This window comes from Mobula hypostoma, chromosome 12, assembly GCF_963921235.1.
Source record: "Mobula hypostoma chromosome 12, sMobHyp1.1, whole genome shotgun sequence".
NCBI lineage: Eukaryota > Metazoa > Chordata > Chondrichthyes > Myliobatiformes > Myliobatidae > Mobula > Mobula hypostoma.
In genome coordinates, this window is record NC_086108.1 from 88,597,030 (window position 1) to 88,610,940 (window position 13,911).

A 13,911-nucleotide genomic window follows, 5' to 3' on the forward strand; every position below is an offset into this window, starting at 1 on the left:
AAAATAAGTTAATCAATTCTCCTCTTATCATTTATAATAAGAAAAAATAAAGAAACTTTTATAATTTTTATATATATAACCCCCACCCCAACATTTCTCTATAAACAAAAACAAAAAAAATTTAAAAAAAGAAAAAGGGGACTGGGCAGCCCATATTGAGAGTAGAAGCAAGAAAAAAGAAAAACTTTCTGATCAAATCCAAAGTTTCGAGAAAGTAACTGGAAGAGCAATTAATCAAACCACATGAAAATAATGAATAAAAGGTCGCCAGGTTTCTTCAAATTTAAAGGATGTATCAAATGTCTGACTTCTAATTTTCTTTAAACTTAGACAGGACATAATGGAGGAAAGCCAATTAAAAAAAAAACAGTAGGTGGATTAGAGTCCTTCCATTTAAGCAAAATGGCTCTCCTAGCCAATAAAGTTATAAAAGCTATCATCCGTTGAGCAGAAACAGGAACATATCCTGCTCCCGGTGGAATGATCCCAAAAATTGCTGTAAATAAATTCCATTGTAGGTCCAAATTCAAAACTTTTGATAAAGTTGCAAAGACATCTTTCCAAAAATGAGAATCATACTGTACAGAGACAGGTTCTTCAGCCAAGCAAGTCCATGTCAACCACCAGACCACCACACATTAATCCCATTTATATTTGTCTCCCAGATTCCACCACTGAGCATCCTGCAGTCCTTTAGGATGTGGAAGGAAATACAGCAGCATGAGGAAATCTGCTCAGTCACAGCAAGAACATGCAACCTCCACACAGGCAGCACGCGAGCAAGGTGATTTTATTATCACTAGTTTACACACACACACAGTATATATAATTAAATTAAATAGGTAGTGCAAAAAGAGAGGGGAAAATAGTGAGGTAGTGTGCATGGGTTCATTGTCCATTCACAAATCTGACGGTGGAGAGGAAGAAGCTGTTCCCAAAATACTCAGTGTGCACCTTTGCACACCTGTACCTCTTCCCTGATGCTAGTAATGAAATGAGGGCATGACCTGGGTGATGAGGGTCCTTAATGAGGGTAGCAGGCACCAACAGAATCAACAACCTCATTCGTAAGGCCAGTGATGTTGTGGGGATGGAACTGGACTCTCTGACGGTGGTGTCTGAAAAGAGGATGCTGTCTAAGTTGCATGCCATCTTGAACAATGTCTCCCATCCACTACATAATGTACTGGGTGGGCACAGGAGTACATTCAGCCAGAGACTCATTCCACCGAGATGCAGCACAGAGCGTCATAGGAAGTCATTCCTGCCTGTGGCCATCAAACTTTACAACTCCTCCCTTGGCGGGTCAGACATCCTGAACCAATAGGCTGGTCCTGGATTTATTTCCTGGCATAATTTACATAATACTATTTAACTATTTATGGTTTTATTACTATTTATTATTTCTGGTGTAACTGTAACGAAAACCAATTTCCCCTGGGATCGATAAAGTATGACTATGACTAATGACGGATGTCCTTTTTTTCAGGCACACACTTTTGGAGTTGTCCATGCTGGAAAGGACAATGCCCATGATAGAACTGGCTGAGTTTCAATTTTCTGCAGCTTTTACAGCCCTATGCAGTGGCCCTTCCATACCAGACAGTGATGGGACCAGTAACTGCACCAATATGTTGGGCCCAGGATGGATCTTCAGAGATGTTGACACCAAAGAACTTGAAGCTGCTCACCCTTTTCACTGCTAATCCCTTGATGAGGACTGACGTGTGTTCCTTCAACTTGCCCTTCCTGAAGTCCACAATGAATTACTGACACTGAGTGCAAGGTTGTTGTTGTGACACCATTCAATCAGCTGATTTATTCCCCTCCTGTACACCTCTCCACATCCAGCAAAATACAGCTGCAGCACCATCTGTTGTGCCACCATCGGACCCAATAATAATCTGTCCATAACAACTCACACTTAGAGCCAAGTGCTTTTCTAATGTGTTTACCAATTATGATGGCTCTGCTCGAAAATAAATGTAACTAACTGACGACTATGGGAACTTAACCTTCATGCAAGTCAAAGAACTTTCTCCCACAGTGCATTTTTATTATTCATAGTACCTACCACTGTTACGTTTGTCTGAACTTTTAGCAAAACTTTCAGTATTAAAATTCAAGTTACGACATCACAAAAAAATTATTTTCATTAAAGCTCAAGATATTCATGGGTTCATTAAATGGTTATTAAAAACAAATTTTAGAACAGTTTTGAAAATGTTCTTGAAATACAATATTTTAAATCTCATTTTACCTTGGGGTGGCTGGAATTCCTCTGTTTTGAGCTCTGTCACTTTCTCCCATGTTATCCATCCAGGTACCACAGTTGAACCGATGTCCACCAAACACAAAACCTGTCTCTAGGTTGACCCCTATAGAAACATTGAAACCTAGAAGGAAAATAAACTCAATGTTTAAAATGTCTCAAAATTCATTATAATTTAAAAATGACTTGGTGCCTTATTTTTAAGCAGTGTATAGGTACCAAAATTGTTGCATAATTACCTTCATCTTTCATGCGTGTGTCCATATGAGGTCCAGCATTTCTTTCTCTGTACTCTACGCCTTCCATATGGCGCTGCATGGCTTCCTGCATGACATCGTGTAGTGGCTGCTCCTAATACAGAACATTTCAACACAAACGCAATTTAACAAAAATTGCTACGCCAATACCGAAATTGGACCAAGAGGGGAAATATATCTTCCAACATCAGGTGTCTACTGCAATGTGCTAGTTAATCCACTCCCAACTTTTTGGGTGCTTGGCCTCCTTAGCATGTCTTACACCCACTTCTGCAGCAGACCTCATGGGTCAAATCAATGTTGCAGGGCCAATTGCTTCACCATATCTGGTTACACTCACTAAGGGCAGTCATTCGTAAGGCCAGTGATGTTGTGGGGATGGAACTGGACTCTCTGATGGTGGTGTCTGAAAAGAGGATGCTGTCTAAGTTGCATGCCATCTTGGTCAATGTCTCCCATCCACTATATAATGTACTGGGTGGGCACAGGAGTACATTCAGCCAGAGACTCATTCCACCGAGATGCAGCACAGAGCATCACAGGAAGTCATTCCTGCCTGTGGCCATCAAACTTTACAACTCCTCCCTTGGAAGGTCAGACACCCTGAGCCAATAGGTTGGTCCTGGACTTATTTCATAATTTACTGGCATAATTTACATATTACTATTTAACCATTTATGGTTCTATTACTATTTATTATTTATGGAGCAACTGTAACGAAAACCAATTTCCCCCGGGATCAATAAAGTATGCCTATGACTAAACTTCCTTTGCTCTCAAGGTTCTAAGTTCAAAAGTAAATTTTACCATCAGAGTACACATATGTCACCACATACAACCCTGAGATTCATTTTCCTGTGGGCATACTCAGCAAATCTACAGAATAGTACCATAACAGGATCATTGAGTAGAGTGCAGAAACCAACAAACTCTGAAAATGCAAATATAAATAAACAGCAATAAATAGCGAGAACATGAAATAACAAGATAGAAAGTACTTAAAGTGAGATCATTGGTTGCGGGAATATCTCAATAGATGGGCAAGTGTGTGTAGTTATCCCCTTTAGTTCAGGAGCCCAATGGTTGAGGAGTAGTAACTATAGGTCAAATCTGGTGGTGTGAGTCCTGAGGTTCTAGTACTTCTACTAATATCAGCAGTGAGAAAAGAGCATGGCCTGGCTTGTGAGGATCTCTGATGATGGTCAAACAGGGTTAACTAAATATCCCCTCTGGACTTTCCACTAGACTATAACAATGCACTAAAGTGCACCAAGGGAGAATATATCAGAAAGAAAACATTGCTAAGACACACAAAATGCTGGAGGAACTCAGCAGGCCAGGCAGCATCTATGGAGAAGATTTCAGGCTGACCTTTTGTCAGATTTGCCGATGAAGGGCATTGACCTGAAACATCGACTGTTTATTCTTTTCAAAAGATGCTGCCTAGCCTGTTGCATTCCTCCAGCATTTTGTGTGTGCTGCTTGGAGTTCCAGCATCTTCTGATTTTCTTGTGTTTGTGATTAGTTAAGACAAATCATTTCACAAACACGATTTAATGGCAAGATTTATAACGTTCTAATAAAAAATATTGTCACTTTATTTTTCATGATTTTTTACAAGTTACTGCAATTAACAAATATTAAATGTTAATTTTCAACAAGTTTGCTTATTAGCAACATAGTTACATCACTTTGGGAGCTGTTCATTGACTACAGCTCAGCATTTAATACCATCATTCCCACAATCCCGATTGAGAAGTTGCAGAACCTGGGCCTCTGTACCTCGTTCTGTAATTAGATCCTTGACTTCCTAACCGGAAGACCACAGTCTGTACAATAGCCCAGTTGCAGCATAAGTAGAGTTCTACAAAGCTGCAGCCCAACTATCCAATTTTAACTCAACTCTTTGATAATCAAAGGCAAACATGTCACTCTATCAATCTGTGTAGCTATGAACTTGGACCCCAAGACTCCCTGCTCATCAGCATTGTTAAGGGCTTTGTAGTGCACTGTCTCTTTACACTTGATTTCCCAATGCCTCACATTTGGCTGGGTTAAACTCCATCTGCCAGTTCTCTGCCCATATCTGCAACTGACCTATCTCTCATTGTATCTTTTGCCAATCTTCAACGCTATCCACAATACCACCAATCTTTGTATCATCTGCAAACTTAACACACATCTATGATTTCAGCCAGGTCACCAACAGCAGAGGTCCCAGTACAGATCCTCTGTAGAACAACACTAATCACAGACCTACAGCCGGAATAAATCCCATCTACAACTATCTTCTGTTTTCCATGGGAAAGACAATTCTGAATCTAAATGGCCAATTCACCATGGCTGTCATGCATCTTAATTTTCTGGATTAGCCTTCCATAAGGGACCTTGTCTAGCTCCTTATTAAGATTCACATTGACAGCATCCACAGCCCTATGTTTATCAATAAACCTCATCACCTCCTCAGGAAATTCAATTAAGTTAGTAAGATATGACTTGTCCTGCACAAAACCATGCTGTGCAAGACGCAACTTGCCCTGCACAAAACCATGCTGAGCAAGACACAACTTGCCCTGCACAAAGTTTGCTAAGTAGAAATAGCAAGAATCACTCACTCATTATACTAGGGCCTTTCTGCACTGGAATGTTGTTAGTAGAGCTCAAAAACAGCATGCCTTCCTCTAAAAGAAATAGGGAACCTTGGTGCAGGACAAACAAATGACAAAGAACTGTATGCTACCTCTGGTGAAATTAACATGCCTTTTATTGATCTTTTCCTTTCCCACTTTCCCAAGGCTACTCACACATACCACCAAAAAAAAGAGAGGATTCATTCTTGTTTAAATAGAAACATAGAAAACCTACCGCACAATACAGGCTGTAAATCTCCTCTGCACCCTTTCTATGGCTTCCACATCCTTCCTATAGTGAGGCAACAACTGAGCACAGTACTCCAAGTGGGGTCTGACCAGGGTCCTATATAGCTGCAACATTACCTCTTGGCTCCTAAACTCAATCCCACAATTGACGAAGGCCAATGCACCATATGTTTTCTTAACCACAGAGTCAACCTGTGCAGCAGCTTTGAGTGTCCTATGGACTCGGACCCCAAGATCTCTCTGATCCTCCACACTGCCAAGAGTCTTACCATTAATACTATATTCTGCCATCATATTTGACCCACCAAAATAAACCACCTCACACTTGTCTGGGTTGAACTCCACCTACCACTTCTCAGCCCAGTTTGCATCCTATTGATGTCCTGCTGTAACCTCTGACAGCCCTCCACACTATTCACAACACCCCCAACCTTTGTGTCATCAGCAAACTTACTAACCCATCCCTCCACTTCCTCATCCAGGTCACTCATAAAAATCACGAAGAGTAGGGGTCCCAGAACAGATCCTTCAGGCACACAACTGGTCACTGACCTCCATGCAGAATATGACCCGTCTACAACCACTCTTTGCCTTCTGTGGGCAAGCCAGTTCTGGATCCACAAAGCAATGTCCTCTTGGATCCCATGCCTCCTTACTTTCTCAATAAGCCTTGCATGGGGTACCTTGTCAAATGCCTTGCTTACGTTACATTCACTCAATACATGGAGTGACACCGACCGACACCAACAAGGAAGTACTGTAAGTTGCTCAGGGGCATACCTAAAATTGCATTGCCCAACCTTCTCTTCCACTTAGACAGATACTAGGGACTGAGGTTGAGTTGTTTCCTCTCCACTTCTTTTACAGCCGACTGATGACTGTGTTGGTCATTGAGTAATATATTTCACGCATGCTTTGATGTAATCCGGGAAATAAAGCTAACTTTTTTTCCTTCGTCATTCAAGAAATTAACGTTAAGGTTCAGTAAGAGTGACATTCAGGTTTGCCACTGTAGGGCTTATTCATGATTTTCCAGATCTCAGTCTCTATTCTGAGCAATGGCAAATTTCCACAAATGATATCTTTTTCTCTGGAGTGTTTACTGCATACCAAACAGCACAACGTCATGACAAGGCAGGTTCTAAGTCAAAAAAGGCAGGTTCTTAGTCAACGATAAGGAGGGGGTAAGATGATTGGAGACATATGTAGCTCTACTGCTCGTACTTATCACATCTTTCAATGCACAAACAGGACGGACAGGCACAAGCTGTCTGCGCACACAGACATGCACAAGTTCCACACTTCTTATTCATGCCTACCCCCAACTTTTCATCTCCTTTTTCCTCATCTTCCCTTCCCTCAATTCTATCACAATACCCACCTCACCGAGAGTCATTCTTTATGATCCAAGATACTTATATTACCACATCTGTACTTCGTGCCTCATATTCAAACTTTCACAAGATCTTTAGCAAAACCCACATGGACAACCATCATAAACAGAATGATTTTTCACATTATTGCTATTTTTTCAATTTTACAATACCGATTCCCTGGAATATCTTTGACTCATAGGAACATTCCAGCTGGTGTATTTTTGTACATTTGGCTGGAAGAATTCTCATTACCACTGTCAACCTCTAAACTAAGATCAGAAGATTGTTTGATTTGGCTGATGCATGGGGCGTAATGCAAATGCTAAAGGAATAAACTGTGAACAAGATCACTCAAGATAATTAAATACACTTCTCCAGCTCGAGTGGATCTTCACAGTTTTATAAAAAAAAAAATTTTAAACCTTAGATGCAGACAAGAAGAAGTACATTTTGCAATAAATAGCTTGAAAGACTTTGAACTTCGAAGATAGGTATGTGCATGCGTCAGCGGACAAGGGTGGGAAGCATCAGACATCATTCCTAAATAACTGCTGCCTCAAGCAAATTTGAATAAGTGAGTAAGCTTGTGCTTCTGATAATACTTACAGTAAAAGACCATTACTTTTAGTTTTTTTGTTTGCAGGTTATTCTTTAGACAGAAGCATCAGATTATGTATCATTCCTTTCCACTATAATCATGCATATGACCTGTACTCACTAGAATCAGAAGAATGAGGGTGACCTCATTGAAACTTATCATATGGTGAATGGCCTTGATAGAGTGGATGTTTTCTGTGGAGGGAGAGTCTAAGACCAGAGGACACAGCCTCAGAATAGAGGGGTGTCCTTTTAGAACAGAGATGAGGAGGAATTTCTTTAGCCAGAGAGTGGTGAATCTGTAGAATTCTAGGCCACAGTAAGCCGTGGAGGCCAAGTCTTTATGTAATTTAAGGCAGAGGTCGATAGATTCTTGATTGGTCAGGACATGAAGGGATACGGGGAGAAGGAAGGAGATTGGGGCTGAGGGGGAAGATAGATCAGCCATGATTAAATGGCAGAACAGACTTGATGGGCCAAATGGCTTAATACTCTTCCTGTATCTTATAGTCTTATATGAAAACTAAAATGAACTTCTTTTAATTTGATTTGATTCAATTTGGCTCTGTGTTTGGCTGAAGGCCCTGTTCCTCTAGTGTACTGTTCCAGGTTCTAATTCTACCAGATCTAAATCCTAACATGGAAGATGTAGATAAAGTAATAAAGGAAATATCTTGGATAATTTTGCATCAATAAAATCATAAAGACTTGTCACTTTTAAAAAAGTCAGTTACACCATAGCTATACAAAGCTGGAAATAACTAGAAGAAAGTAAACAATTACCACAGAGCCTGGAGCAAGAGCTGGGGAACGGTCAGTGGGATATAGCCGACTGACAGGACATTTGAGAATTTCCAATCCATTCTCAACCATTTTGCAGTAATCCTGAATGCACTGAAGCCACCACCAGACAGCATCCCTGCAATTATATCGTGCATATATTCCATGTCCGAGCAGATTTGGAATTAGACCATGTCGTAGAGTACCAGCAAATGCAAGGATGATATTCCTATAATCAAATGAAATAATTTGAGAACTGAAACAACTGACAGATTTAAAAAAAATAAAGATGTGGTTAATTTTTATTTGTATCAAAACACAACCCAAGTCAGTAAACCAAAAGGACTGACTTGATTTGAGTACTTGATAATTTGGATTCATGTTCAGCAAATATCTTTGATCAAATTTTGAACTTGCACCAGATGATTTTAACATAAACCAGGCAATAGATAAATTATAAGGTGAAAACAAAATATTGCAGATACTTTACATTGGAGAAGGCAAGCTTTATCATTCACAACAAAGTAGTGCCCTTACACAAAGAATGTGTTTAGAGAAAAACAGATCGATATTTAGAGACTGTCTTTAATGAACAGGTAACACAGAATGCAAATCCAAAGAATGTTCTTATTATGAAAATCTCAAACCCAACAAAGAGAATCAAGAGGTCAATCAAATAGTATGGCTTGCAATTCCTTCATGAATATACCCCAGTAGAAAATTGGGAATGGACAATAAGAGAGTTCTCACCACTTCCGATGTAATCTGGGCAATGTGCTTTTCTGTTAATAATTTTAGCTTTAAACTTGATTTCCCAACAGTATTAACAGTATAGTATATCAAATCCACTAAATTTTAGTCACTCTGAAATAATTTACTTTTTGTAAGATACTAATGTGCTTAATTTCAGAATTATGCTTGCATTCATTAATTTATTTTTCTATTTGAATGCTAAGTGATAACATTGTAAAAAAATGTTTTCCATCTACAATCTTTATTGACCATTTTAAATTGCGCCAGACTTCAAATGTTCTCTGGAAAAACACTACCCAGATTACAGACGGTTTCCGGCACTTTGTTTTCCTTTTAACCCAAGTTATCTCTGAGTTCAAACAGGCCAAAATGACATAATTGTATACTTCTATTGCATGCAGGTTTAATATCTGACTCACAGCATCAGGAGATTGATTATCGTCGCAATCACAGTGTGGTTAAGAATTTTTATAAGAAATGTTTGCTGACTCAATGTCTACAGTACAGAGAATGAGAGAATATGCAGAACAAAACTTAGAAGGGAAAGAAAGACCAACATGATCAGAAGACCCATTTCTGGCGACATAAAAAGGAGGAATGAGTTGAGAGATGCTTCTTTACCAATGACACAGGAAAACATGAAAAATAACCTCTTCAGTATTGCCATCACCTAGGATTCCGGGACATCATTTCTTCTTACCTAGCTTCTATGGTACGTCCTGTGACTAGTAGTAGTCCTCTGAGAGAAATGAAAGTATCTCTACCCCAACAGCGGAATAAGCCAGAACCAAAATGCGGCAGCCCTTAATAGCAAACAAGAAAACCCTTATTAGAGGAGATGGAATTGAACACTGAAATGGCACAATAGCTTTTTGGCTTAGCAATGTAAATGAACTTTATTCTACAATATTGGGAAAGTGTTCCTTGGTAAGTGATAAATCCTGCACCTTATACAAGTTAATGCAATGAAGACTTCTATTAAAACCAAAGGTGCATTATAGAGTCAAAAGATACTCTGGTCAATGTCAGTTTGCAAAATTTTGAATAATCTTGGTATGGAGCAGGGGTTCCCTACCAGGGTTCATGGATGCCTTGCTTATTGGTATTGGTTCATGGTATAAGGAAGGTTGGAACTCCTGTTATAGACAGTGGAAGACCAAATATATGTAATGGTTCAAGATGTATAGCAATATCTTACATTTAACTTATGAATCATGACCTTTCTTTCAAAAGAAAAGGTTTTGAAGAAAATAGGAAATTTTTTCAGCTTTATTGACCTCCCCCCCCCCCACCCAACCCCCAGAACTGCAACTTTGGGTATGTTTTTGTGAAACGTGTTTAGAACCAAAACATTTAATTTTTGCTAACTTACCGGCTGCTAAGGAAACACAGCACTGTTCCTTCTCACCAGTTATATAATTCGATCTATAGGGAACATTTTTCAGGGAAGATGACAGTTGTGGAAGTACAGGAAATCGGCCGATTCCACACATCTGCAGTGAAGCCATAGCAAGTTGCTTCACAAATGTTGAGCCATGCTGCACAAAGCTAAGAGAAAATTACAAAAGTAGAAATCAGAGAACTAACAATTACAATTTCTTTACTAATAATCATTCATTTACCCATTTTGCTTTAAATGTCCCAGGTTTACGCATTGAATTATTGTAAAAGATAGACATATTTGAGGATTAACCAACTAAATTTTGAATGGTAATCCAATGGAAATAATTATATCTCACTAGTCATGGAAAAATATTGAAGACCATAAAAAATTGGAGCACAATTAGGCCATTTGGTCCATCTAGTCTGCTCTGCCACTCCATCATGGCTGACTTATTGTCCCTTTCAACCCATTCTCCTGTCTTCACACCTATAATCTTTGACACCCTTCCTAATTAAGAACCTCTCAACCTCTGCTTCAAATATACCCAATGACTTTGTCACTGTGGCAATGATTCATTATCCTCTGACTAAAGAGATTTCTCATCTCTGTTCTAAATGGACCCGCTCTATCCTGAGGCTGTGCCCTTTGGCCCTAAAGACCCCCCACTATAGAAAATATTCTCTCCACATCCACTCTATCTAGGTTTAATATTCAATAGGTTTCAATGAGATCCCCCTTCATGCAGGAGGAGAGGGAGCAGCGCGCCGTACATGCGCAGCCCTCCGGTGAAAAATGATATCGTATCCGTTAAATAGGGGCCGTGGACAATTCTGATTTGATGGAGACAGACGTGAAAGCACAGAGGAACACCTGGAGAAATTTCTGAAACGCCAGTTCGCTGCTGTTGTTACTGCGCAGTCGGGAATCTTTCAGAGGGAAGGCCTCAAAATCCCCGGCTTTGTCTGCTGTTGGCGACCGAGATTGAGGTCGAATCGTTCGGATAGAGATGGCGCTCGGTACTCGGTGTCAGAGAGCTGATCGGAGGCTCAAAGTTTTCAGATGACTCAGAGTCGGACTGTGGTCGGGCATGGCAGGGAGAATTTTTCTTCCTTCTCCCGTCTGCGTGAGATGTGGGACATTTGAGAGACTTTGAACTTTTTACTGTACTCATGGACTTCTTCATCAAGTCATGGTATGTTGCACTGTTGTAACTATATGTTATAATTATGTGGTTTTGTTAGTTTTTTTTCAGTATTGGTCTGTCCTGTGTTTTGTGATATCACACCGGAGGAAATATTGTATCATTTCTTAATGCATGCATTACTAAATGACAATAAAAGAGGACTGCGTGTCTTCATAATCTAAATGAGTACAGGCTCAGAGCCATCAAATGCTCAAGTTAAACCTTTCATTCTTGGAATAATTCTTGTGAATCTCCTCTAGATGTTCTCTAAAGCCAGCACAACCCTTTTAAGATAATGGGGCTAAAACTGGTCGAAAACTACAAATGCAGTCTGACCAATGCCTTATAAAGCCTCAACTTTTTAAAGCATTTATAAAGGATTTTTATTCTTTTGATTTGCACTTTTGGTCCATTTCTAAACAGTGTTACAAGGTTATCTCTAACTTAGTGCACCTGCAAACACCTGATAGGCAGAATTTCACATACCCCACCATATTTATTTATTCATTTTTGGGATCTGGGTTTTATTAGTAAAGCCTATGTTTATTATCCATCCCCACTGCTCTTCTCAAACCGAGCTGTCTTCTCACTGGTAAAGGTAAGCCCATAATGCTGTTGGGGAAGTAGTTCTAAGATTTAGACCCAGTGATAAAGAGAGGATAGTAATTCAGCTCTAAATCATGTTCAGAGGCAATGAGGAGTCTTATAGAGTCATAGAAAAATACAGCACAGAAAAAGGCTCTTCAGCCCTTCTAGTCCATGCCAAACTATTTAAACTGCTTACTCCCAATGACCTACACCAGGACCATAGCCACTATCATCCAGGCCCCTATCCAAGCTTCTCTTAAACGTTGAAATTGAGCTTGCATGCTCCACCTGTGCTAGCAGCTCATTCCACACTCTCACGATACGCTTATGTTCCCCTTAAACTTCTCACCTTTCACCCTTAACCCATGACCTCTGGCTGTAGTCCCACCCAACCTCAGTGGAAAAAGTTTGCTTGTTCTTACCCTATCTATATCTCTCATAAAGTTGTATACCTCTATCAAATCTCCCCTCAATCTTCTATATTCCAAGGAGTGTACATAGTCAGAGTGGTGATCCTAAGGTTTAATCTCTTTGAGGCTTCACTCAGGGAAAGAAAAGCTCAAGTTTATTTTTTTTTCTTCTCTTCTTTACATCTGCTCAACTAGGTAGAGATGACAGTGAGGATAGTGTAATGCTCCTCTTGTGGGATGTGGGAAAGGCAGGGAGACCTCCAGTACCGTTGACGACTACAACTGCGAGAAATGCATCCAGCTGCAGCTTCTAACAAACAGCATTAAGGAGTTGGAGCTGGAACTGGATGAACTCCAGATAATTGGGGAGGCTGAAAGACTGATAGATATGATATATAGAGAGGTAGTTACACTCAAGGTGCAGGACACAGGAAACTGGGTGATAGTAAGCGGAAAGGGGTTAAGGAGCCACTGCAGAGTGTACCTGTAGCTATTCCCCTCAACAACAGGTATAACACTTCAGATACTGTTGGTGGGAATGACCTAACAGAAAAAGTCACAATGGTAGTCTCTGGCACTGAGTCTGCCTCTGTGACTCAGACAGGAAGGAGGAAGAAGATACACGCTGTGGTGATAGGGGATTCATTAGTTAGGGGAATGGACAAGAGGTTCTGTAGGTGAGAACGAGATTCCCAGATGGCAAGTTGCCTTCTGAGTGCCAGATGTTCAAGAAGGGAAAGAGGCAGAAGAAAGGAAACCATAGGCTAGTAAGTCTGACGTCAGTGGTTGGGAAGACGTTGGAGTTGATTATTAAGGATGGGGTCTCAGGGTACTTGGAGACACATGATAAAATAGGCCGTAGTCAGCATGGTTTCCTTAGGGGAAAATCTTGCCTGGCAAATCAGTTGTAATTCTTTGAAGACATAACAAGTAGGATAGACAAAGAGAATCAGTTGATCTTGTGTACCTGGATTTTCAGAAGGCCTTTGACAAGGTGTCATGCATGAGGCTGCTTAACAAGCTACGAGCCCATGGTATCACAGGAAAGATTGTAGCATAAATAAAGCAGTGGCTGATAGTCAGGGGGCAAAGAGTGGGATTAAAGGGAGCCTTTTCTGACTGGCTGCTGGTGACTAGTGCTGTTACACAGGGGTCTGAGTTGGGACCAATTCTTTTTGTGTGATATGTCAATGATTTGGATGATAAAGTTGTTGACTTTGTTGCAAAGTTTGCAGATGAAATGAAGATAGGTGGAGGGGCAGGTAGTTTTGAGGAAGTAGAGAGGCTACAGAAAGACTTAGACAGATTAGGAGACAAGACAAAGAAATGGCAGATGGAATACAGTGTCGGGAAGTGTATAGTCATGTATTTTGAAATGAAATGAAAGGGTTGACTATTTTCGAAATGGAGAGAAAATACAAAAAACTGAAAC

At 40.1% G+C, this 13,911-nt stretch overlaps 1 protein-coding gene across 3 annotated transcripts in view; it reads right to left on the bottom strand.

The window, feature by feature from the left end:
- agla (amylo-alpha-1, 6-glucosidase, 4-alpha-glucanotransferase a) overlaps positions 1–13,911 on the bottom strand; it is a 99,767-nt gene that overhangs the window by 14,412 nt on the left and 71,444 nt on the right. For all 3 annotated transcript variants that reach the window (XM_063064578.1, XM_063064576.1, XM_063064577.1), the window contains exons 24-28: positions 10,287–10,462; positions 9,615–9,717; positions 8,165–8,390; positions 2,512–2,623; positions 2,261–2,396 (exon numbers count right to left, since the gene is read on the bottom strand). In XM_063064578.1, coding sequence (XP_062920648.1) covers positions 2,261–2,396; positions 2,512–2,623; positions 8,165–8,390; positions 9,615–9,717; positions 10,287–10,462 — 753 coding nt within the window. The remainder of the gene's footprint in view (positions 1–2,260; positions 2,397–2,511; positions 2,624–8,164; positions 8,391–9,614; positions 9,718–10,286; positions 10,463–13,911) is intronic.